Genomic DNA, 23,652 nt, shown 5'->3' with positions numbered 1-23,652 from the left:
CCACCCCCCTTCCCACACTCCATCCCCGCGACACCGCCCCTCATACGCCGCCGCCGCTTCATTGCCGCGGCCGCCGCGAGGGTTCACGATTCGCTTCCTCTAGCCTCTTCCCACCCCCACACCGTCCATCGCGGACATCCATAGAACTTTTCCTCTTCTCCCGTTTTGTCTCTCCGCGTCTGGCTCCGCCCGCGGCCCCAGCCCACTCGATGCATCGTTCGCGACGCGTCGGTGGTGGTCAACTCCTGCGGGAGAACCCGGGATATCGGTCGGCCTGGTCACTTACATAGATATGATCTTTTATCTGTACTAGTGTACTGTCGTCCATTGAATATTAGCGCCCTGACAGGAAGCGCGTGACCGTCTCGATCGGGCACGCTTACGTGCGCGCTTACAAACGTGGACCGGGCGTCTCACACCTCTTCCTCCTGCCATCAACCTCGTTCTGATCGCCACGCACGAGCTCGATCCTCTGTGGCTGCAGCTATCTCCAGCACTGCTTTTCGGACTTGCTTGCGCGACCGACGTTGCTCGAGAGCCTCAATCAGTGAATTTAGAGCGACTGCGCACCGCACCGCACTCCCCGACATCCTGCTGCTTACTTGTTGACGGTTAACCATGAACGCTAACTTCGAGGAAGCCGCGAACATTGCGACTGAGTATCTCTCCAGTAAGGAAATCTTCTCTTGCTGCTTCTCGCTTCTTGGTGGACGTCCGTGGCCGTGTCTCCCGGTCATGCTTACGCTCGCAGTCGGACATGATCTCTCGCTTGTCCACCCACGCCGCGCCGACGCCGCGCCATAGCAGTGCGCCGCCCTGCCCGACGTCTTCGTAATGTTCACCAGCGTCCTGTGCACATACTGACCCGATATCTTCACAGGTCTGGAGAATCTGCCCAACGAGGCACAACACATCCTCATCGAGATCCGACATCGCGAAACGAAGACACAAGGCAAGTGCATCGGTTCATGTTATGTTCCGTCAGCGCACACGCTAATACAGCCATAACCATCCAATGTTTACTCGGCTCCGTCTTTGTGACGTCGCGCCGCGTGCATGCGCACACAGATCTTGCTGAGGAGATCCGAAAGGAGACCCAGAAATACTTCCGCCACTCGCAGAAGAACGCTGGCCAGCCGCTGCCTGCCAAGGATGCGGCCATACCGGAAATTGTGAATGGGCTCTACGCCCAGGTGGATGTTCTCGCAGCCGAGAAGGTTGCTCTGGCCACACGCTTGGTAAAGCTACTGGAGCGGGCCATGGCACGACTGCAGCATGACCTCCAGAAGATACTGAAGCTCCAAGGCGAGGAGCCAGGGCTGCCTCCCACGCAGCACTTCCTCAACAGCGTGGACAGTACAATGCAACAATTGCAGTCTAGCTTGCGAAGCGCGGCCGCAGCGGTCGAGCCACCCCCAGCAGCCGCACCGGCCGCCCCTCCGCCCCAGAAGAGTACGTATTCAATCAGTCATTGTTCTCTGTGGCCTCACGGCGACTGCGTTGCGCTGCGCAACGCAACGAACTACCGTCTCGGCCCTGGCCGTCCTTTGTCATGGGGTTGCCGAGCGGTAGTCAACCTGTGTTTGGCGCGTTTTGTCATGGTTCCGAGCTGACGTTTGCAATCGCAGAGCGGCGTGTGACGGCGGCGGCGTCGGCTGGGAGCATCAAGCTCCCGAGCCCGGTCCCGGTGTCCAACAGCGGATACAACAGCTCGAGCGGGACGCAGAAGTCGAGCCTGTCGCGGGTGCACCCGAGGCACTCGCCAGTGCGACAACGCCGTGGGCCCGCATCGACCGGGCTGGAGGACGAAGACGCCGAGGGCGAAGAGGACGAAGAGGGGGCCGATGTGGAAGACCAGAAGCTCTACTGCTATTGCCAGAAGCGTTCTTACGGAGAGGTACGTCTCTCATTGTTACCGGACCACCGACGGGAACGTGGCGTACGGTGATGAAGTTGTGTAGGGCGCGCCACTGACTGTGCCCGTTTGTTCTTACAGATGATCGGATGCGACAACGAGAGCTGCCCACTGCAATGGGTAAGGGCGTTGCGTTGCTTCCCCTTTGTGGCGGACAGCAACGCTTCTCTTTGTTTTGTTTGAGCATGGCTGACGCGCGTTCACTTGCACACACACAGTTCCACCTGTCCTGCGTCAATCTCACACCGGAAAATCTGCCGCAGACGTGGTATTGCGACGAGTGTAGCGCGCAGCTCGGACTTACAAACACGTCCGCGAGCGCGTCAAGCGGAGGACGCAAGGGGCGGAAGAAGTAGAGACAGATGGCGATTGGAATTTGTGAAACGTGAAACGGAAAGGGAGCGCCTCGCGGATAGGTGGATGGCGCTGTTGTCATTAAGCTAGGTTTGAGGCAGGGCTGGAGAAGCGTAGGTGTACACAGCCTGGGTGTGGACTGGGGCGATTGGGAGGAGTCAATGGAGGAGGCGTCTGAGGGGACGCAGTGTAGGATATGTTGCACGGACGGGGACAATGATTGGACAATGGATGGCCGTTCTGGAGGTGCGCGGGACATAGGTACGGTGCGGCGGGGCGGAGGCGCTGGCGCGATATGTGGTGGGGCGGGAAGGGCCGAGGAGAGGGATCTTCGGCTGGGTGTTTTGGTCGAGATCTGTGCGGGAGATGAGGGGACTGCTCAGTTCGGCTGCGAGCGGAGTGGTGAACCTCCCGGGAAAGGAAGTGGGCGTTCAGAAATCGGAGTAAGTGTGCAACCTCCGGGCGAGCGCGTCGCTACGCTGGCGGGCGGGGTGCGACGGGTGTGGAATGGAGGGCGGGGTGGGTGGGTGTGCGCCCGCGCTGGCCGGTCGACGGTCGCTGGGTGCAGCTGCTCCCGTCTGGAGGAGTCGAGTGCACTGTCGCCTGCAGCGGGGACGCAGAGGGACCCCGGCCGCGAGCCAAGCGGGCGGGGCGATAGCAGGGGTGGCAAGGGGACAGGTGGACCCGGGGGAGCGGGACGAGGGTGGGAGCGGGCAGTCGCGCTAAGCCATTCGCAGCGAGCACAGGTTTGGGTGGGACCCCGGGAGAGGGTTCACCCGGGGCAGACGTCGTCTCTTAACGCGTACTGGCAAGCGAGGCCGACTGCCAGGCCTCCTCATATTTCCGTGCCCCTCGAGCCCTCTCTTCCGTCTCTGGGTTCGGCTTCCTCTTCCGCAAGACCCTTCCAGACGCGACTCCATGGACCCTCTACACTTCGACTACACCTCCTACTCAGACGCGTCCACCCCCCGCACCCCTTCTCCGAGGACGTCCATCTCCTCCGACGACATGCACCACTATTCCACCCCGCCCAACTACAAGGCTCCCATCGACGTTCACCTCACCAGGAACATCTTCGAGCATCCGGACGAGGGCGCCGTCGTCGTCACCGACCACCACCACCCATCCATGGAGCCCGCCCACCTCTGGTCCGGTCAATACCCCACCTCCTTCCCCACTCCCCCGGGCTCCCGCGGCTCCCTCCTCTCCGAGCTCTATGACCACGACATTCCGGAGCACAGCGTGCCTCAGGACGTCTATCTCGACCACCGCCACCAGCAGTCTGCAGAACCCGGCTACCACGGCGGGAACTGGTCGGGCATCCCCCAGACCGCGAACGGACACCACGTCCAGCACGCAATGCGTCACCCCCACGACATTGCCATGACGCGCCGCGCGACCTTCCCCTACGTCCGGCACGACCGCGGCGAGCCCATGCCCTACACCCCTCCCTTCATGGGCAGCGATCACGACTCGGTGAGCTCCTTTGGCTCGCGTCCCAGCACCATGTACTCCGAGCCGCTCTCCCTCGACGGGTCCCCGCACATGGGCATGTGCGAACCGATGCACCCCATGGACGAGCCCTTTGCGCACACCGTACCCATGAACAGCTCCCCCCACCCACCCTTCCACGACTTTCACCATCCGCTAGACGGTATCAAAACCGAGGATGCGACCCAAGTCATTGTTCCCTCTCAGACCGCCTGGAGCCGGCCTCCCTCAGCAGGAATGCCGCCTCTTCCCTGTCTCTCCCCGCACGCAGGTCTCATGGTCCAGCACACGGACGACGCTGCGTCCAAGGAGACGCAGTATCTCCGTCGGCGCTGCTTCAACTGCCACACCACCGAGCCTCCGAGCTGGCGCCGATCGACACTCAACCCTGGCAAGATCGTCTGCAACAAGTGTGGTCTCTACGAGCGCACGCATTTGCGCCCGCGGCCGCTGCGTTTCGACGAGCTCCGTGCAGGGAGCAAGACGCGCAAGCAGCCAAAGGTCAACGGCTCGCCCAAAGCTGCGAAGATGCCGCCGCAGATGATCAAGAAGGAGCCCACAGAGATGGACAACGTGATGCCCCGTCGCGCCTCCGTCTCGTCCTCCGCATCCTCGGTGCATTCCGCGAGCAGCGACTGGGATGAGTCTGGTGAGTCTCGCAGCGCTCCGCCCAAGTAAGGTTCGGGTGCTGACGCTCATCCCAGTGTCCGTCTACTCGGGAGGATCGAACCCGCCCTCGTCGTACAACTCGCCATCCGTCTCCACGTTCCCCATTCCCCGCGATCCCAACTCGCAGTCCCCTCCTTTGATTCCTCCTGAGGGCGGTATTCGTTTGCCCAACGCCCCGCTTTCCGACATTGCGTCCCTCCAGTCGTCCGGACCTTCGCCACCGACGCCGCGCAAGGCCGCCACGATGCCCGTTCCCTACTACCCCTCGTCGCCCGCTCAGCAGGCACAGCAGCTCCAGCAGACCGATTACTTTGTGCGCCGTGGCTCGCTTCCCGCGCCCTCGGACATGCAGAGGCGATCCGTCGACGCCCAGTCACCCGAGGTGACAGGGTGGCAGACCGTGCCGGTGTCTGAGATGGCCCCCGCAAAGGCTATCAAGACGTCGCCGCGGCCCAGCAACCCGGTCATCGCAGCATAGGCTGGGATGTTCCTCGTCGTGTTCTCGTCGTCTTCCCCCCTTCCGCATAGACCCTGATACCTTCATACCTCCAGTTGCATCCTCCCCCCCTCCCCCCCCCCTCTGCATTCGCGCGTCGGACGGGCGCGCTTGTTTATACTGCAAAATCCCGCTCCCGATACCACTCCTCCCCCTCATACCACCCGGCCGCGGCGCTGCAGCGGCGGCGACGCGTGCAAAACGGCCGTCTGTGTACTCTTTCGCTCGCGCTCTGGCTTGACATATCCCCGCATCCACTGTATCACCGCAAGCACGTCCCCGTCCCCATTTGCATCTTTGTTCATTAATCTCTGGTCTTCTTGAAGGTATAATGCGCCGCATGCTCTGCGTATCTGTTCGTTACTTATTGGTCCCTGTTCTCGTGCTTCTGCTGCTGCTGCTGCCTGCTGCCCCGCTCCCGCCCCTTCCGCTCGTTTGTTTGGTCCGCCTGGACTGGCGGGTGCGTGCGCTGCTCTAACTATCTATTTATTATATGTGTGTCGTACTACAATGCCTCCCCTGCATATCCCCACCATCGTGTAATCGTAGCCTATAGGAAGTAGCCGTATAACGTGCAATACAAAATGCGAAACCCCGATATCTCCTGCACATCGGATGAGCCCTGGCAGCCTGCGCATGTGGACGGGGAGAAGCGCTCTAACATGCTGAGCTACACATATGCGTACATATCCGGATGAAGGTGCCGGTGGCGCCACTTGCGTACTGGCGACGCTAAGGTGTGCCACTCGATCGTCGGGCGGTCGCCATGCCATGTCACGATTTCTCGCTGGCTTTCGGTGGTTCTTGGGCGGCTCCCGGGTGGCAGGCACGGATAGGCATTGCCTCGACTGCGAAGTGCTCTGGCGGCGCAGAAGAGAAAAGACGGGGACAGATGGAGTTGGGGTGCCTGCGCTGTCGACGGGGGACGGGGAGCGCGAGCGGACGCGAGTTGGGCACCGGGCAGGTGCAGAGTGCGCCACATACGTGCTGGTGGACGATAGGCTCGGCCGGGGTTCGAATGGAGCGTTTCGCGGTGGGAGCCCACAGAGAGTGCACATGGGACACGGGGAGCGCGCTGGGTCTTCCGTTGACCCGCACGGCGCGATCGGGCGGTCGCCGCTGCCCACGACGGCGCATGGTCGTCCGACTGCTCTGCTCTGCTGGTGTTTCACCTGCCTCCTCCCGCGCGCCGATCGTCGTCGTCGTCGTGCCCACGTTCTTGTGCTCGGAGGGGGCGTCGTACACGTGCGCACTCACTCATCGTGGCGCGGTGGCGGGCGAAATCAAGGGCCCGCCGCCAGAGGACGAGAACGCGTGAGAAGAGAGTCGGATGACGCATGGTGGCGAGCCCTGGCACGCTGCCACGGGTGTCCGCGACGGCGAGCTCGGGCCTCGGGGGCGCACGCGCACGCGAGCGGATGCATATGGCGTATATGCGACTAGCACCAGGCTCTAGCTCACTGGCTCCCCCTTCTTGGGCCCCCGGCACGCCGCCCTGCGAGCCTGCTGACTGCCAACAGGCACATCGCGACAACAGCTTACCAATGGCAAATGCGAATTCGCCTCGGGCCTCCTCCAGGCTCCCCTTCCCGGTCCGCGAGCCTCGCACCACGGCGAATCCGAAATCGCTCCCAGCACACGCGCTAGCAGCCGTACGCGTCCCCAGGTTCGTAGAGGCGTGCCCACCCGACCCTGCACCATCTCCAACCGCACCGCGGGTCCTCCCCAATTCATCCACCTAGTCTTCCATTTTTCGTACTCCGTCTCCGTGCGGCGTGCGCCCACCCGTATGCACGCTGACGAGGTCTGAATCTCCCCGCCGACATACCCGCTGCTCCCTATCGGTGCGGCCTCCGGGACACCCTCTGGAACCCACCCCGGTCCAGGTCCAGTGCAAGTACGTGTACATAATTGTGCGTAATAGCCCGATATCCTCTCGAGACGTTGCTCGAGTGGCACACTGCACGCCGCCGCAACGGTGGCGATCTGCGGCAGGCCCACAACCCCGCATTGCGTCCGCCAGGACACGACGAGGGCCTCACGCGGTGCCGACGCTGTCCCGCCGAGCAGAGTTATCGGCAACCATGGTTGTAGTGGGAGCGCGCCCGGAGGAGGTTCCTCAGTCCTGGCTCTGCGGCAAAGTACTACAAATAAGAAGCCTCTCTCCCCACTGGCAGCGGTGGCGGGCTGCGCTCGGAGCAAGTAGAGCAGGAGCCCTGGAGAGCCGTGGAGCCCCCCTTCGCGTTTGACACTGACAACGACAGTGCTGTAAGTATATTGGCAACAGGTACCGCCGCCGTCTGGATCGCACACTCCCGCGCACGTCTTGTCTGCCCAGCTGTAGGTCCGGGGTCGGCGGTTGGAAGCATGTTTCTTGCGCGAGGAAAAAGGTCCGCGACGCTTTTTTGTCTCTGACGCAAAAAAAAAATTACAGGGTGCTCTTCCTGGCCGCTGGTGTGGTTCGAGCACGGACGCGTATACGATAATGCATATCCCAATCCCGTCACGTTCGCTTAGCCATTCATATTCGTCCCTGTCCTTCCGCACGTGTCGCGAGAGGCCACCACGTTCGGTGCCGCAGTGTGCTGCCCGTCCTCGGCGCAAAACATGAGCCTGGGATACGGGACAATCAATCGTTTTTCTGCTCGTGCGGGGCAGCTGGCCAGGGTGCACGCGTGCGTCATTTCGGACATTGCGAGTACGGACGAACCCCCCACGCGAAAGAGCTCTGGTATTACTCGATTCCGAGGAACCTTCGGAGAGAAGCGTCCGGCGATTCTTCGTCGACTTGGCTTCCCTAGCCCAATCGGGTGCGTCGCTGGCTCCGTGGACCTTGGGCTCGCCCTCCTCCAGGCTTCCTCGCCCTGCCGCGTTCTGCTAGCCTGTCGCGTGTTCCACGGAATGGGACTCGATATCGGACGCCTGCACCCCCAGTCTCGCACCACCGGCGGCCCGTGCCCTTCACAACAATGGCGATTAGCCTGGGTGCTACGCCGAGTAAGGACGTCCTGTGCGCAACGATACGTACTCCCTCTTGCCGTCCAGCCCAAATCGACACCTCCCCCCTACCGCGGTCCGTAATGCATACTCAGCCAGAGAACGATGTGGGCGTGTTCTAGCAGTTTACGTGTAAGTGCCTGCACTCGCACTCGCTCTCATAGCGCCACTGTGCTTGGGGTCACCGCGAGCACACCGGTTAGGTTCTCAGCACGAGCACGAGCACGTATCACCGAGGACCGGCTCCTCGCGCTCCTGCTCCCTCGGATGTTTCCAGGCCCTGGACACGCACACGCACCCACACACATACGCGTATGTCAGTACAAGCTTGGTTGACGACTGTCGAGCACGGGCGCGGGCGCGCGGAGCGGCCTTGTATTGGACTTGCGGCTGCAATTCGAAAAAAACAACAAGACGTAAACCCCTTCGACTGGAAGCGGAAGTGCCCGAGATCCAGCTCCCTGACGGTCAAGGAAGCGGGCGAGCATCGCAGGTCCAAACTGTGACTTAGCGCGAGCTGCCTATCGACCACACACGGGCCGCCGTTCTACGGTATCCAAGTAAGGACACTAGAAAGCCTCTCCGAAAGCTTCTGGCGCGCCATCGTCGTCTTGTCTTACGGGAGCTGTACTGAATGAACTATGTATTGGAATCGGGCCCGCGTAGGACGGGAGGCTCCCGCGCACGAGCCACTGCAGGTGCCGACGACGCTGGCCACGGCCAGGGCCGCCGGGTGTCGAACTGGGACAGTCTGCAGAATTCCGCTGCGGGAGGATGCCGTACTCGCGCATATGCGTCTGGGAAACGCGACGGGTCCTGTGATCGCAAGGCGTCATAGTCGGAGGAGCGAGCACTCGCTCTGGGACGCGCGGACTCTGAAGGTGAAGCACTTGGGTGGAGACTGTATGGATGGATAGCCGTATCAGCTGCGTTGTGCCACTCTACGAACGAGGGCGCAAAGGCACGCAGGCAGCTCTGCCCAGACGGACCCCGAGAGGTCGGAAGAACGCCTCGGGGAGAAAGTTCGACTACTGGACCCACGAGCTGAGACGCGAGATAGCACAGAAGAGGGAACAGGATGTCCGCGAAGGCGGGAAGTCCGAAGCCTGGTCACTGGCCATGGCAGCTGCTGCGCCGGGCCCATGTAATCGTCCACTGGGGGCCGCTCCGCACTGACCGCAACGCCTCGAGGCCCTCTATGCATCGCGAGCAGTACGCAACCCCCGTTCGCGAACGGAAGTCGTCCTGGATATTCTGGAGGGCCCGATCGCGTTCCCGTATGCACGCCACGACGTGGCGAGTGCGGGCTCCCACCGCGATGACCTTGCTTGAATGACGTGACACGTCGCCGCATACGCCCTGTCAATGCCATGATTACTGTCAGAAAATACGTATGCGTTACGCGTGCATATATCTCAATTGTCCTGGATTCTGACGCGCTCGCCGCCCAGGGCAGGGGCTCGCGAGATTAGGTTGCGCGACAAGTGATATCTCTTCCGCGCCTATGGTTAGTGGGCCCACGCGCGGACGGACGCCTTGGAACTTCGTCCGCCTTCCATTGCCAGTGCCTCCGTCCGCTGGGGCCGCACCTGGCGGATGCAGCGCGACACGAGGCCTTGAGGACGAGCACTATTCCCGAACAGGGCGACATTGCGACATCTCGCCGTGCGTCATTCCTCCGAACGTACTCGCAGTACATTGGAGGTACCTTTTCCGGCGACGTCAGTCTCAGAAGAGCCTGGCGCGGTGCCTTCCCGCAGAACCTGGAGCCGTATTGACTAGATTGCGCTAGGCTTGCATGGGCCATGCGGTTCAGAGAGCCTTTAAAGCTGATTTTTCAGACACTGGTGCGCTTGGATCCTATAAATCGACCTACCTTTGTTCGTCGTCCACCGAGCACCGAGCACCGAGCACAGAGGTGAAAGATACTCCCCCACAGCACGCCCATGTGGCGCAGAATCGCCGGGTTGCCACCGCAGGGAAGTGGTCAGATATCCGCATCGCAGGTGAGTCTCGCCGTCCCCAGCGGAAGTCATGCGACCCCGCGGGTGGTTCGTAGAAGCTTCGCGGAGCGCGAACTGTGGGCGGTAGGGCGGCGACATGAGCTTGTCAATATGAGGTGCCTCAGGGCCCTGCTCTTCCTCCGCCAAGGACCTCGGGCCTGTGTTGCATCGCCATGTCATGACTGCTGTCAGCGCGAATGCGATAATGCGAGGGCAGAAGACGTACGCAAAGACAGGAGTTCTCAACCAGAACGGCCAAGTACCGGAAGGCAGTATCGATAACATTGTTATTCAGAGCTGCTTCTTGCCCGGCGCGCACGTGGGATAGGACGGCCTTTCACCCTTCGACGCGCCAGCTGTGGTTTCTGGCGGTGACTGCCCCTGTTCCAAGAGACCCGTGCGGTGTTGTCATGAGCAGTGAGCAGCTTCACTGCACCTTTCCATGGCCGCATTCGCCGAGGAGCGGCGTGAATGCTGCCTGGAGCTAAACAAAGGGCAGGACTCCTTTAGTCGCATATTTCACCTCGGAAGCGGCGGCGAATGGGTGCCCTTATTGCTACCGGCGCGCTTGGGGTTGTCGGGCTGGGAATACGGAACCTCGTAGAGGGTCCGGCATTCGGTGGAAGAGCGACACACTTGCCGCCGGCTGTGGGTGGTTCTGTGAATGTCAGGCTGGGCTGGACGCCGACAGGGAACAAAAGAATCGGGCCCGGAGGTTTTGCTGCAGGCGGGACGCGCCTCGGCAATTGGAACTGACGGACCTAGAGAGACGGGTTAAACGGAGATACTGGCCCCCATGGATCTTCCACATGGATACGGCGGACTTACGACAGTGGCTAGAAATCTGCATAGATCTCCAGGGTGACTGACTTGCTGTAAGGGTCTGGGGAACAGTCCGGGGAACATTGAAATTTGCAGGCTCCCAATGCGCTTCTGCAGAGAAGTTCGCAGGACAGCCGGCGCCGCAGACATGGCATTGTCGCCGGATGAGCGGTGGCCGGTTGTACGAGCTGACTGAACGCAATGTCATTCTGCCGATTTGCCCGACTAGCGAAGGACTGCTGTGGTTCTGCGGATGGTTGTGTAGCTTGACAGACGGCGTATATTGCGACCGGGCTGCTTGGGCCCAGACGAGGTTCCTTGGCAGTGGTACAAGGTCGGGGTTATTGCGCTCGCTTTCATGGTTCGACCCACATGTCCGGGACGTGGTTAGCTCAATCAAACTGTACAGCCAAAAAATTCGATACCAGCACATACAATGAAAGAATAACGTCGAGACGTCCAAATCCACAGCACTATCGTGACAACACCTGACGAACTCCCATGTCACAGAAAACATGAACGCTTACCACGTTTGTGGTTCACGATATCAATGCGACATCATGCTACCGGTATGCATGTCTGGGTGCTACATTGCAGCGAACCTCCATGGTAAACCCGTTAGCACCGATCCTGATCACAACAGGGTATTAGTGGGAACTTACGATAGGTCGTATCTATGATATTCGGGTTCCATGGTTGGATGGTGATGGCAGCCATGTCGATCACCAGCCAAAGAGGGAGAGATTAGAGGGGCTAGCGTGATGATGAACTTGAAGCTCGGACGATCGACGATTCGACGGACATATGGACATCAAAAGGAGAGATCGGAGGCGAGTCAAACTTTGATGTGCATCTCGAGCACGTTTTGCTATCACAGGGATGCCGACGGTATGGACCAGACTATCAAAGGCTTCGAGGGACCCAATGTTCAGGCCGGCGGCCGTGCTTGAAGGTACGCTGGGTCTTGTGGTTGTACGGAGTGTCAGAGCACCGAGTGGAGGAGGGATTGGCAGATCAAACCTGATGCGTGAACAGCCCTGGACATTCTGTCGGCAGTTGCACGGAGATTGTGGCTGAGCGAGGCCATGGGGCCGTATCTTCAGCCTTTTCCCCTCATTCCGAGACTGTTTCCGACGGCTTGAAGCAGATAACGAGCACGACGACGATGGCGGCGGTGGACAAGTTGAAGCTGTGTACTCCACCGCCGCCAAGTGCGCATCACCGAAGCCCTAACCCCAGTGCAAGCGGGGGGGGAGGCCCGGCCCGGGAAGCCGTCGTCATCGCACGGCCCTGTGGCTGCGGTATGGCAGGCGGCGGTGGCCTCCTGTACTTTACACCCACGACTACTCTCCACCCTCTATGGCCGCACCAAACACGATAGCGTTCCCAATGGCACGATCTGCGCGTTCTAGTGCGCTCTCAGACAACGCCTCCACCTTGTCGCTCACACACCACCAAACAGCCGCAGAAATATGTGAGCTCTTCTACGGCGCGTCCCCCCCTGCATGGCAGGTGGTCGACCGCTTCTACGATCCCAATGGAACCTACGAGAACCCATTCATCACCGCGACGTCCAAAGACACCATCGCGGACGTCCACACCCTCGCTAGATACCTCTCTCAGCTTGATGTCCCGAAGCCTACCGCGGTTCTCTGTGCGCTCTTCAGGCTCTCGGCAGATCATCACTGGAGAGACGCGTGGTTTCGAGGGGTCAGTATGTGGAACGAGGTCAATGACATATCCGAGTGCGAGAGCTTCGGTGAGTCTCTTCTCGGAGACCGTCTCTCCCTCGCAGGCTCTCGGCCACTGCTGCGATCCCATGGCGCATAGCTCAATCCCTTTCCGCCAGACGGACACAAACGGACAATGGTCGAGCACACACTGCACATCCTCATTCTTCCCGGTCTGCATCCACACACATACATGTCCTCCGAAGGCAGTGCAGCATCGTCCTCCGAATCAATGATGTCATTGCTACTGCCCAGCTCAGCCAATGCAAACCCGTCCATGCGGAATCGACATCTGGGTATGTCGTTCTGGCCCCCCTCGCCGTTTCACCTCAAGCTCCCCATCATTACGCGTCTCGCCTTCAACGACGCGGACAAGATTACCCATCACCGCGATTTCTGGGACGTAAAGGTAAGGCTGACATATGCACTGTTCTCAGGCCAAGACTGGACTGACACAATCCTGTGCGCTTTCCAGGACCTTCTGGGGCTCCTACCGGGGATGACACTCGTCCAGTGGGTGAGCGGCCGATTGGCCGCGCAAGGCATACGCGGTGTCGTGAGAGCGGGGAGGGCCTTGTTCCGCTCACCGCCTCGGGATGTTGATGAAGAGGCCGCGTCGGCCCTCATTGCGCCGCCGCCGCCTTCCAAGTCGGCCGGGAGCAACGACCGAACACGCTTCACGATTGCGCCGCAGTAACGGTGGACATGGACGTCTCTTGGACTTCGCACCATGTATCATTAGCTTCTAGCTTCACTTTACCACGCTGTTGTATATTATGGGTGCAATACGGACGACTCTTCCATTCACTGGACGCACTGCCAGTGCTATACACGGTTTGCTGTGATGACAAGGAAGCGTATCGTAATGTACCTCCTGTCCGGTCCTGGGACGACCGGCGGCATTTAATCAGTACTCTCAAAGTACGTCACATTCAGCTAGTCACAGAACATGTAGTCAACGCCGATCCTTGCAGCATCTCTCTATACCGACAAGCTGGAAGAGAATCATCATGTGGTGCGTTCAATAGACTCGTGTGTCGCATTACCAGATCGCCTAGCGCAGACGTACCTATTCGAGTCATTCAGGCAATCGATCAGCCACTTTCGCAGAGTCGCATCATATGCCCGCTGCTTCGCATGGTACACGGAGCAATGTACGTCTTGATGACTCCCAGGTTGCGGCCACCTCCCGGGACCTGACACCAGATTTGTTGCGAGTATTGGGTCAGGACGCGATCCAAGGGCTCATGCGGGGATGTTTCCAAGGCAGCAGCAACACATGCTCCATATTCTACGCTTCGTATGTCTCAGCGTATGATTGACAGTCTTTTACAGCTGGCACGGATCACAAGCATGCCAGACGTCGCCTCGACACTCATGAGCACCGTAGTGAAGCCGGCACCGAAGCCTCCGCGCAGGATCCAATCGCAAGCGGGCCGGGCTCGGAGGCTATCCTGGTCCGTGCTCCATGACGTCTGTCAGTCCTGCATCGCCCCCGCGCAATATATACACTCACCGCCGCAGTGGGACAGGCCTGCCGCGTAGAGCTAATCGCAGCGTCGACGGCCGCCCCCACGGGATGTCGTGTTCGTGATGGCGTCGGCGTGCAATCCTGAGCCGCCCTCTCAGTCAAAGTGCTTGGTAACGACCGGCGAAGCTTGACGGCAGGCTCTGGGGCGAACGGGCGGGGCTGCGGCTGCGGCGGTATCGGATCCAACAGGCGGATAGGTGGCCGGGTGCTGATTGCAGCGAGGCGCGGGGAGGGCGTGAGTGCTCAATAACCAGAGAGTCCTTAGTGTGGTTCTAAGATTACTGTGAGCGGGGTGGGGGCGGAGAAACAAGCTTCAAGCAGGACCGTGGATTCGTCGTCGAATCAACGTCGAGTGCGCGAATAATCGGCAAGGTGCGGGCTGCTAGACGTCATGAGGAGGAGCATCTGGACGCGCGTTCGCGCTGTGGAGGAGCTGTGAAGGACCCTAAAGCCGTCAAGGGATGCGTCAAGTATCTCCTTCCTGACGTCGAAGCTAGGAACGAATGTGAGGAATGGGGAGAAGATGACATGGGCAGTGCAGTGATGGCGAGATGTTGAGATTCGAGTTTCAAGGGATGACCGGTGGGGCAGCGCGGCTGACAAAGTGGGATGCGGGAGCCCAGCATAGAGAGGAGCCGCCAGGACAAGGTTGCCTGGGGCCGGTTTCAGAATCACGATGCTGGCCGTCGCTGTGAGAACGGGAGAAGGGGGGCAGCCCGAAAGGAGGAAGAGCTGGTCTGACAAGTACTGGCGTGAGCTTCACAAGGTTCTCTCCTTCGCCTTGATCGAGGAAGTGCCTTCCTGGCGAGACCTCGGCCACCCTGATGGCATAAATCGATGGGTTTCGGTGGCGTTTCCAAGTGGTTAATCATTTGGTGGCCCTTGCCATACATCTCGCCCCTGGGCATCCGTGCTCGGACCGCCTCTGCTGCCAGGATCTCGGGACGCTGGCGTCTCTGAGTTTAGCCAACGAAACAAGGAACCCTGCCGCATGGGAGACTCGCGCCAAGCATTCTTCGTATGTCAGTGGCGTGAGGGTTTTCACAGTGCATAAACATACAGGTAGACAGTATTGAGAGCCAACTCTCTTGGGAGCGAGATGGAGGAGGAGTCGAGAGAGGAGGATGAGAAATTGTGACCGATCCGGTCACGGCGTTCGCCTTCGGGGCGTGCGAACTCAGGCTCGTGGCGCCCAGACGTGTAACATCGCGGCCTGGCAGGCTGCTCGCCACTGCATCCGTCATACTTGTAGCGAACTGTCTCAGCCGCTGCGCAGGTCCAGTCGTTCTCAGTCTGGTCTCATTCTCGCCATGTCGTTCGAGCATGCCTCGGTCACGAAAGGTACGCCGAAACGTCCCGGATGCAATAATGTCTGACCGAACGGCCGTGTCCTAGGTTTGATGTTCGGTTTCGCGCTGAGTTCCATAGCAGCCGGGATATTCGACCTGAAACACTACCTCAACCTCCAGCTTGTGCCACATATATCCAAACACCATCAGGTCGGTATTGTACCGTGATTTATTGCCTAACGCTGCATACTCAACGAATTCGTTCATGGATAGTACTGGAGGTTACTAGTGCACTGCTTAGCGTGCGCAAGCTCAAGTGACTTGCTTCTCACCGAGCTATTGCTGTACAATGTCGGCATACCAATAGAGCGTGCCTTTGGTGGCGTAAAGTACACCGTGAGCATCTCCACTGTTCAGTAAACTTCGAGCCTTACTCACCATTACGCAACTGGCAGTCCTTCTTCGTCATCTCCGCTGTGACGACCATTCTGGTCTCCTTCTTGGCCCTTCTCCTTGCCCAGATTACACCTGTCACGAGGTCCCTGCTCAACAATATCCCACCTGGACCGGTCGCGATCATGTTCGCGCTCGTCTACCAGTACATGCGGCTTGTGCCTTCTGCATACCACTTCCGCATCTTCGGGGTGGGCATGAGTGACAAAATATGGGTGTATGCTGTTGCCGTGCAGGTGGGTATCCTCCTCGTTGAGACTAAGCCTCCGCAACCCCTGGCGAGGCGTGGAGTCATTGGCCGGTGACGGACGACGGACGTAATTGTCCTCATGCCGAGGGCCAGGAGATCTTGTCCATTCTATTACGCTCTTGGTCGTCCTTGAACTGACACCGTCTCCGCGTAGCTAGCGGTTGCGCAATTTCCCGTCACTCTCCTACCGACAGCAATTGGCCTCCTAGTGGGATATTTGTATCGTTCGGATTTCTTACAGCTAAAAAGCTGGAGAATTTCTCCAAGGTGAGCTTCCGCCCTGGCGCTCCGCATCTGCCGTTACTCATTTACGGTGCAGGGTGGTGAGATTTGCGGTAAACTGGTTAGCACCTCTCCTTGGAGAGGTAAAGCCCGTGCGGCGCACAAACCGAGTCCTGCCCGAGGCTCGGCCCGCCGCCGGCTCCCGACAACAGGCCGCGAACCTCAATGAGGATGAAGTAATTACGACGGCTCGGAGCTCTCAGCGCAGGCGGCCCGCTGCTACACGCTCTACAGCTCCCGCGGCCTCTGCACCACGAGTTCCCAACCCGGGAGCCGATGACACATCCAGCGGTACGGATGGTGGTGGCGGTAACATGGTTCGCCAGTGGATGTCGGAGCTGGCCAGTGGGGCGCGTCCAGTTGCACAAGGTGGTGGGACTGTCAGGGCGCCGAGCGAGTCTGAAATTGCCATCCTCACAAGCATGTTTCCCGACATCGAGCGAGAAGTCGTACTTGGCGTACTGCAAAGGAGGTGAGTACCGTCCTCAGCACATGCACCTACACATGCACGCATTCTGCTTGCCGGATCCGGCTCTATGTTCGCGGGGTTCCTGTATCGCTTGCCGTGGTTTGATTGTCGAGCCATGTCCAGCAATGCTCAGGTGTGAGGATATTCGCATCCTCTCTTCTCGTCTTGTGTGCATCTCAGCAACTGCACTGGCGCTCGATTTGCCTCCATGCTGACGCTCTTTTCATTAGTCCCAACATAGAAGCGGCGGCAGAGACTCTGCTCACCGCGCAACCCGCTTCGTAGAGAGATTCTCGCCTCGGCCGGTGGAGCTCTTCATGTGGCCGCAATAGAAACCCTCGCTTGCTAACTAGCCAATCCACCGGTACGCACGAACGTGAAAGAAATCGAGGCCACCTTATCAGCTCGACTTTTCTGATCCGCACCTTTCCCATTGTCCCTGAAGTCCGAGGTGCACTAGTATCAATTCATCAGACAGGCAATAAGTACTGTACGTCGGTCCCGCCCAACTTCCACCCGATGTGCACATCTGTGCGGCGCGGAAGTTGCAGCCCAGTACGTCAGACTTGAAGCACGCGGGCCAGGACCGACTGCCGGCGTCGCAGCTGAATGCAGCGACCTCTCTCCCGCTGTCATCGTACTTGGATTTCAGGAGCAAATGTGCGGAGTTGCGGGTAATTGAGGCGGTTCAGAACTCCTGCTACCAACCGCCTCGCTGGATCACGGCCGTATCAGCCGGTATGTAACTTTGCTCTGAAAGGTGTGGTGGGTGCTCTCATGCGGTAAGTATGACGAGCCTAAGGCTTCGCATAGGTACAGTACAGCGACTCCCGAGTACTAGTGTGCTTCTTCAGTGCTTCTTCGGAGTTGTGCAGTCGATGCCATCAGCGCTTCGAGCTGCAAAGTTCAGAAGAAAGCCGGGACGGCCGCCTGGAGAATCCAGAGAAGCACTAGAGGAAGGAAGGACAGACCCGTCGCGTTCAGCCCACGAAGTCAGCGGGGCAAGGTGAACCCCCAGACGATGCCGTCAAGTGCAACGAAGCTCGCTACTACGCGACGGAGATCGTTGCGGCTGCTTCTGGTTAACTAACATTGGTGAGTTGGAAGCGGGGGTCGCACGAACGTGAGCACCTTTACGTCCGTATTCACGTTCACGTTTGTGCTCACGTTCGCGCGAGAAGAGTGCCCCAACCAGGAGGCAATGTCCATGAGTTCCATCAATCCTGAGCCATTGTGGCGCTCGGAACGTTCCTGAGGCCTGATTCGCTTACGCAGGGTCAGGGTTGGCTAGAAGGACAGGCAAACTCAGACCTGAGTTTTGATCTCGGTGTATAATGGTCAGGTGGACATGCATTGAGAGGCCCCACACGCTCGCAACCCCTTAAAACGCATCAGTCGATATACAGTAGTCAACTACGACGCGGGAGGCTTGCGAGCCAGCATCCAGATAGTACCCCACTCACACGCCTCGGGCAAGCTTCTAGTCTCGATGGGGTAGCAAGAAAAGATACATACAACAGATTCATAAGTCTCGCCAGTAGAGATACAGACGTGGATTGGGTGCTAATGTTATAGTGCTCCGACCAACAATCAAGCCTCTCCGTCTTCGCCGTCGAACGCCTCCTCATCCTCTTCTTCCGCAGTGAAGGCGTTTGCAGGGACCGCATACAGTCGCAGGACGGGCTATGAGGCGAGAAAAATTCTCATCAGTAACTGTTTTGTGATGTTCGGACCAGTATGGAAAGTGAGATAACGGTGGGAGGATGATTTCGCGAGTCCATCGACCTGGTGGCGTGCAGATCACCACACTAAACCAAGCTCATCCTTCCGACCCACTGCCGGGTATAGAACAGTTAAGACACCAAGCAGTGATGCAGAAGATCACTGACGCTATGTTGGGTCAATGCGCCGCCCGCCGGCAGACACTGATGAAATGCCGTGCCGGCCAACAGATCGAAAGAGTTCGAACCCCTCGTTACGGACCAATGTACGTAACGGCGGAATAGGTAGATGCGAGAGGTGACGAAGACGTGCTCAAGAGGTACGCGTACCTTGTTCGGGTCCTTCACGAGAACGTATTTGCCCTCAGGCTGCTTCATGCACATATCTGCGACGGTGCGAACAATGCCCCATCCGTTGGCAAGCGAAACGTTGAGCTGAGCGGCGAAATCGGCTGGGCGCGTTGAAGTTGTGCTCAGAACAACGTGACGAGTGTTGTCGCGCGGGTTGACACGGGATATCCACCTGGAAGGAGCGATGGAAGTGAGACAGGGTGAACATGTAACGTAGCTATATCTCCAGAAAGGAGCACGCTGCGGATGGCTAACAAAGCAGAAGACGTACCCGATCTTCAGGTGGTCAGCGCCAGCTAGTACACTCTGAACAGTCCACTTGGCGAGCTTGCAACTGTTGTTCTTCATTTCCGTCGCAACGACGGCACCTCGCTGGGAGTCAAGCTTGGTACGCCAGTCAGGCGCACCTCCGGCACCGGGCGCGCGGGGATCAAACTCGTTCAGAGCGCGGATGGTTACGAGACCACGGCCTTGGCGAGGGTCCTGACCAGGCATGTATGCATCGACTTCCGTGCGGACACAAATCCTCACATCTTCGTCCTCGGTGACGCCCAGGTCGAAGACACGGTAACGATAACCACAAGACGCGAGAGGTTCCGTTTCATCGGGGCCATAGAAGGGATTCGGCTTGGAAAAGTCTACGGCCGGAGGAGGGGGGTTCTCGATGACTGCCTGGAATGAGAAGTTTTGATTGATGTATGTCGCTTCGAGCGACAGAGAGGTAGCAGAGTTAATCGACGGAGTCTCCGGTACAGCAATCTTCTCATTGGGGTTGTTCGGGTTGACAGCGGTCGCGTCTTGAGGGGGATCCGCCGCATTCTCGTTAACCGTAACGGTGTCAAAGGGACCCCCGTCGCGTTTGTCAAAGAAAAGCTTGTTCCCCTCCCGCACGACAACGATGTCCCATGGATATACTGACCGAGGAGCGGTCATGAGCACACTCAGGATAACATCTGTGGTGTAGATGGTTGCTGTGTCCCTGGAGGCCATCTGTGTAGAGTGCGTCAGGATTCGAATGATCGAAAACACCGTGTAAACTTGCTGACCTCCTGAATGACGGGGTCATCCGACGTCGTGGGGTTATACTTGATGCGGTCGAGCAACTGAAGGGGCTTCTCTGTCCTTGTCGTGATGCGGTCGTATGATTTCTCGTAGGGGTACACACGACCGTATGTCTCACTGCATGTAGCAAACCATGAGCACTGATTGTTACAAGTACGTGTGTTCAACTTACAGATCCTCGGGCTCATCGACTTCCAGCCTGAGTTTTGCGAGGCGGTGGAACTCGACCTCCTCGAGCATGGCCCAGTCAGGCGATATCGCGACTGATGACTCGCGTGTACGGCCGTTCTGGACATAGTGTCAGCATCTATGTGAGTGCAACGAGGATATGCACACCTTTTCCCAATCCCTCCATCCCCTCCTTCCACCACGCTGCCCACCTCCGCCGCGGCCTCCGAATGGGCCTCCCCTGCCGCCCCGTTGCGCACCACCGCCTCTGTTGTATCCCGCACCTCCACGGCCAGGGGTCCTGCCTCTAGACATAGGTCCGCCCCTACGAGTAGCACCAGCCTTACTATCCACAACTGAGAAGCTGGATTCGTCTTCCGCATGGAAGTAGGCGAATGCGCTCGCGGTTCCACTGCCAAATGCGGGCTGGCCGTCGCGTCTGCGTCCACCCGGTCCACCTCCGCGAGCCTGGGTGGAAGATAAGCCTAGGTTTGTCGGACGACTGTCTCCCGAGAGGTCGTTCCAGTCCGCGAAACGACCAAGCTTGTCAGATTTTGAGTACGGAGCATACGGGATGTCCTTGAACTTGAATTGAGACGGCAAGTTAGAGGACGAAGGACCCCATCCTCCATCTGGGTTGTCGTTAATCTGGGGCAGCGAGAAGGACGACATCTTGCGAGTTGCGGAGGATGTCGATGAGCGTGAAGACCAGATACAAAATTTCGCAAACGCCCATACTGGCATACAGTGTAGACGCGCACGTGTTACATGGTATGCCAGTCACATGTGGCTCAAGCTCAAGCCTCAAGCGCATCTCAGCCTCAGACGTCGACGACCATGAAGTGAGTACGCGCTATATCGTGCGTTCAGAGTCATATTGACGCGTAAGTCAGTGTAGTGCGCGAGATCAACAAGATTAACGAGAAGGAACTGGATTTGGGGACGAAGGGGTCGTGGCATGATGATTACAAGGGTGCGTTTCCGTGATCTCACCCGTTCTCCTCTTCCTGAGATCCCCTGTCCAGACTCTGCATATATCTTTATCGGTGGACTCCACAGAGACTTAACGGAGGGTGATGTGATCACTATATTCTCGCAGTGAGTGCATACCCACCTGTCCCACGCTCCGGTTGGGACTGAACCATGTAGGTATGGGGAAGTCATGGATGTGAACCTTCCTCGTGACAAGGAAACTGGCAAGACCAAGGGCTTTGGCTTTCTAATGTATGAGGACCAAAGGTCGACTATCCTCGCCGTAGACAATCTGAACGGGGCGCAGGTCCTAGACAGGACCCTCCGCGTCGATCACGTCAAGAACTACAAGCAACCGAAGAGCAAGGGCGAGGATGGAGAGTGGCAGGAGGCCGAGGAACAGAGTTTGAATGCGAAGCCGCAGCTGGTCATGGGTAAGTCAATATAGTATCCAGGTTGTCGGCACGTCTGACATGTACTGCATTGCGCATTGACAGACGAAGATGAGGCGTCGGAATCCTCAGCCGCCTCCGGCCCTGAGATCGACCCCGAGGACCCAATGCGAGACTACCTCATTGCCAAACGGAAGGAGCAGAAGGCTGCTAAGAAGGGCAAGAAGTCAAAGACCAAGCGGAAGCACAAGGACGAGACTCCGGAAGAGCGACAGGCGCGCAAGGAGCGCAAACGGCTCCGGAAGGAGAAGGGAAAGTCTGCCGGTATGAAGGCTGCGGAGGAGCTTCTAAAATCTTTGGGTGGCGATATGGGCTCTGAGGCGCGGCGGCGAAGAAGCACATCTCCTAGGCGGTCGCGCAGTAAAACTCCTACCCGCGACCGCGACATTGACGAAAATCGGAGCCGCTATTCTCCCACTAGAAGACACAGCAGATCTCGCGAACGTTCACCCGCCGAACGACAGCGCCGTCGCAGTCCTTCGCCGCCGTATCGCTCCCGTGACGACCAGAGACAGCGCCGTCTGGGCGATGACACCCCTCCCAGGACACGAAGGGGGTTCGACTGACGTTACTTGACGGCGTCAACTTATGGTTGGTCATCATATGCATTGGTTCGTCGTTCGCTCTCTCCTTCGGCCCTGTAGCTTGAGATAGAATCTCATGGACGTCGCCTGGACTTCAGATAGCTTTCTAACTTCGGAATATTCTTCGTCTCCCCACGCCGTCAGGCCGCATGATGTTCTCAGCGGCGACATGCCCATGCCCTGTAACACTACACCAACAAATTTCAACCGTGTGTCTCCGCGGTTTAAGCGAACGCAGCACTGTCGTGAACGGCTTCTTATGAAAGCGCCGCCAGTTCTGATGTACGTACGCGCCGCCCTACTTGGATGAATGTACGCACTAGACACGCAGAGACACGGCGGGCGACCGACCGCTGTGACACACTGTGGGAGAGAGCGCTGCTTCCCAACGGCAAATCGGTCCACTGGCCGCTACCCATTCGCCGAGAGGGCACATTCGGAGTCAGGTAACGTTCGCTACTTAGTGCCCTGAACAACGATGATGATCGCAGGACATCCGTACACCGCAAGAGGCGACCTCGGCTGCCTGGGTGCCCTCGAGTCATGGTGTGCAACGTCCATAGGGTCAGGCACTTCTTCTCGTATATTCGTCGTGATGTACCGAGAGGCATCTTGGGCCTGAGCACTAACGCCAAAGCATGCTGATAGACCCCCACAGGCAATCTCAGCGGACACAGCCTGTGTAATCCTTTCTCCGGCGGTGCGCTGTTCGTATGCTGCGCTCGAACTGTTGCTCGCGAACTCCGTAAGTTTTCGCACGTCTTTTTGAGCCGGACGATTTGGTCTGATGTCGGTTACCCAATAACAACTCACCACAGGCCTGCGGACCGCGGAAGGCACACGGGAGCAAAGGGCGGCGTTCAAGGTCCTGTCAAGTCTCACACCGTCCGCTTGGGTTCGACTGGGTCTGAAAATGCGATCAGACCAACGCCGGAGGCGATGCTGTGGGTGGTTCTTGCCCTCCACCTCCCGCCCTTGCATCACTACCGATGACATAACTTTATCGCTGGGCCCGCAACTTGGTCCGAAGTGCTCAAACTACGTATAGGGTATACCAATTTTATAATGAACTGATCGTGATGCAGTCCAACAGCGTGACAGCCATACACCGCCGCCGTAGCAGACCCAGTGTCGCGGGCTTGCCTGCAAGAGGGATGGTCAGATCCTTGTCTGACTGGCAACACCGAGTATCGCCGTGTGCAACCCGGGCCGGGCGAACACTCGTCATTGACGCATTCGTGGTTCGCCGCACAATCTTCGCACAGATGTCCTGCTCAATGGTGCGCACGAAGCAATGGTCTTCTTCGCCTTCGCGCTTCGACCAATCACGATGGAACCACCAGTGCAGGCCCTCGTGCGAGGCGAGAAGGATCTCTTGCAGCATCCATCTGTGCCGGAGTCGCGGGATCTTACGAGATCCCGCACGAAGGAGAGTTCGGCGTCCACTCTCCAAGATGGACCCACCCACGGCGCTGTGCCGCTCGATGGTCCGCTCGATGGTCGACGTTCTGCTCCAGGTCCTATGTCTAACATGTTGGGTCTAAGATGTGTCCTGTCCGACGGGGAGCGGAGCGCCTGAACGTAGCAGCTG

The 23,652-nt window shown here is 58.7% G+C and overlaps 9 protein-coding genes across 9 annotated transcripts; 6 read left to right on the top strand and 3 right to left on the bottom strand.

The window, feature by feature from the left end:
- Nucleotides 1–412: 412 nt before the first annotated feature.
- L226DRAFT_121828 (uncharacterized protein) lies at nt 413–2,524 on the top strand. The gene is made up of 6 exons (XM_067672200.1): nt 413–670; nt 881–952; nt 1,069–1,452; nt 1,629–1,897; nt 1,997–2,035; nt 2,134–2,524. Exons 1-6 carry the CDS (start codon nt 619–621, stop codon nt 2,269–2,271), a joined length of 954 nt encoding a protein of 317 aa, XP_067541409.1. The 5' UTR covers nt 413–618; the 3' UTR covers nt 2,272–2,524.
- A 753-nt stretch (nt 2,525–3,277) lies between these two features.
- On the top strand, nt 3,278–4,907 carry L226DRAFT_542131 (uncharacterized protein; the record flags this gene model as incomplete). Its single annotated transcript, XM_067682108.1, has 2 exons — nt 3,278–4,409; nt 4,465–4,907. The coding sequence occupies 2 exons, from the start codon at nt 3,278–3,280 to the stop codon at nt 4,905–4,907; spliced, it is 1,575 nt and encodes a 524-aa protein (XP_067541408.1).
- Nucleotides 4,908–5,225: 318 nt separating this feature from the next.
- On the top strand, nt 5,226–6,516 carry L226DRAFT_121969 (uncharacterized protein). Its single transcript, XM_067672201.1, has 2 exons — nt 5,226–5,251; nt 5,302–6,516. Exon 2 carries the CDS (start codon nt 5,604–5,606, stop codon nt 6,366–6,368), a length of 765 nt encoding a protein of 254 aa, XP_067541407.1. The 5' UTR covers nt 5,226–5,251; nt 5,302–5,603; the 3' UTR covers nt 6,369–6,516.
- A 2,808-nt stretch (nt 6,517–9,324) lies between these two features.
- On the bottom strand, nt 9,325–10,278 carry L226DRAFT_122049 (uncharacterized protein). Its single transcript, XM_067672202.1, has 3 exons — nt 10,152–10,278; nt 9,799–10,083; nt 9,325–9,743 (listed from the first exon to the last, which is right to left on the bottom strand). The coding sequence occupies exons 2-3, from the start codon at nt 10,022–10,024 to the stop codon at nt 9,391–9,393; spliced, it is 579 nt and encodes a 192-aa protein (XP_067541406.1). The 5' UTR covers nt 10,025–10,083; nt 10,152–10,278; the 3' UTR covers nt 9,325–9,390.
- On the bottom strand, nt 10,269–11,159 carry L226DRAFT_122072 (uncharacterized protein). The gene is made up of 2 exons (XM_067672203.1): nt 10,754–11,159; nt 10,269–10,686 (listed from the first exon to the last, which is right to left on the bottom strand). Exons 1-2 carry the CDS (start codon nt 10,953–10,955, stop codon nt 10,445–10,447), a joined length of 444 nt encoding a protein of 147 aa, XP_067541405.1. The 5' UTR covers nt 10,956–11,159; the 3' UTR covers nt 10,269–10,444.
- Nucleotides 11,160–12,066: 907 nt separating this feature from the next.
- Nucleotides 12,067–13,292, top strand: L226DRAFT_529295 (uncharacterized protein). The gene is made up of 3 exons (XM_067679578.1): nt 12,067–12,506; nt 12,597–12,886; nt 12,953–13,292. The coding sequence occupies exons 1-3, from the start codon at nt 12,137–12,139 to the stop codon at nt 13,172–13,174; spliced, it is 882 nt and encodes a 293-aa protein (XP_067541404.1). The 5' UTR covers nt 12,067–12,136; the 3' UTR covers nt 13,175–13,292.
- Nucleotides 13,293–15,247: 1,955 nt separating this feature from the next.
- On the top strand, nt 15,248–17,258 carry L226DRAFT_608168 (uncharacterized protein). The gene is made up of 7 exons (XM_067685892.1): nt 15,248–15,349; nt 15,404–15,507; nt 15,571–15,693; nt 15,753–15,986; nt 16,155–16,267; nt 16,320–16,754; nt 16,982–17,258. The coding sequence occupies exons 1-7, from the start codon at nt 15,319–15,321 to the stop codon at nt 17,034–17,036; spliced, it is 1,095 nt and encodes a 364-aa protein (XP_067541403.1). The 5' UTR covers nt 15,248–15,318; the 3' UTR covers nt 17,037–17,258.
- Nucleotides 17,259–18,330: 1,072 nt separating this feature from the next.
- L226DRAFT_529292 (translation initiation factor eIF-3 subunit D) lies at nt 18,331–20,759 on the bottom strand. Its single transcript, XM_067679577.1, has 6 exons — nt 20,222–20,759; nt 20,058–20,173; nt 19,870–20,002; nt 19,095–19,813; nt 18,803–18,995; nt 18,331–18,434 (listed from the first exon to the last, which is right to left on the bottom strand). The coding sequence occupies exons 1-6, from the start codon at nt 20,723–20,725 to the stop codon at nt 18,342–18,344; spliced, it is 1,758 nt and encodes a 585-aa protein (XP_067541402.1). The 5' UTR covers nt 20,726–20,759; the 3' UTR covers nt 18,331–18,341.
- Nucleotides 20,760–20,847: 88 nt separating this feature from the next.
- Nucleotides 20,848–22,361, top strand: L226DRAFT_498568 (uncharacterized protein). The gene is made up of 6 exons (XM_067677674.1): nt 20,848–20,895; nt 20,947–21,026; nt 21,079–21,151; nt 21,203–21,459; nt 21,523–22,088; nt 22,160–22,361. Exons 1-5 carry the CDS (start codon nt 20,891–20,893, stop codon nt 22,041–22,043), a joined length of 936 nt encoding a protein of 311 aa, XP_067541401.1. The 5' UTR covers nt 20,848–20,890; the 3' UTR covers nt 22,044–22,088; nt 22,160–22,361.
- The last annotated feature ends 1,291 nt before the right edge of the window (nt 22,362–23,652 follow it).

Source organism: Lentinus tigrinus (assembly GCF_003813185.1).
Source record: "Lentinus tigrinus ALCF2SS1-7 unplaced genomic scaffold L226scaffold_2, whole genome shotgun sequence".
Classification (NCBI taxonomy): Eukaryota; Fungi; Basidiomycota; class Agaricomycetes; order Polyporales; family Polyporaceae; genus Lentinus; species Lentinus tigrinus.
This window is presented reverse-complemented; position numbering and strand designations above follow the sequence as displayed.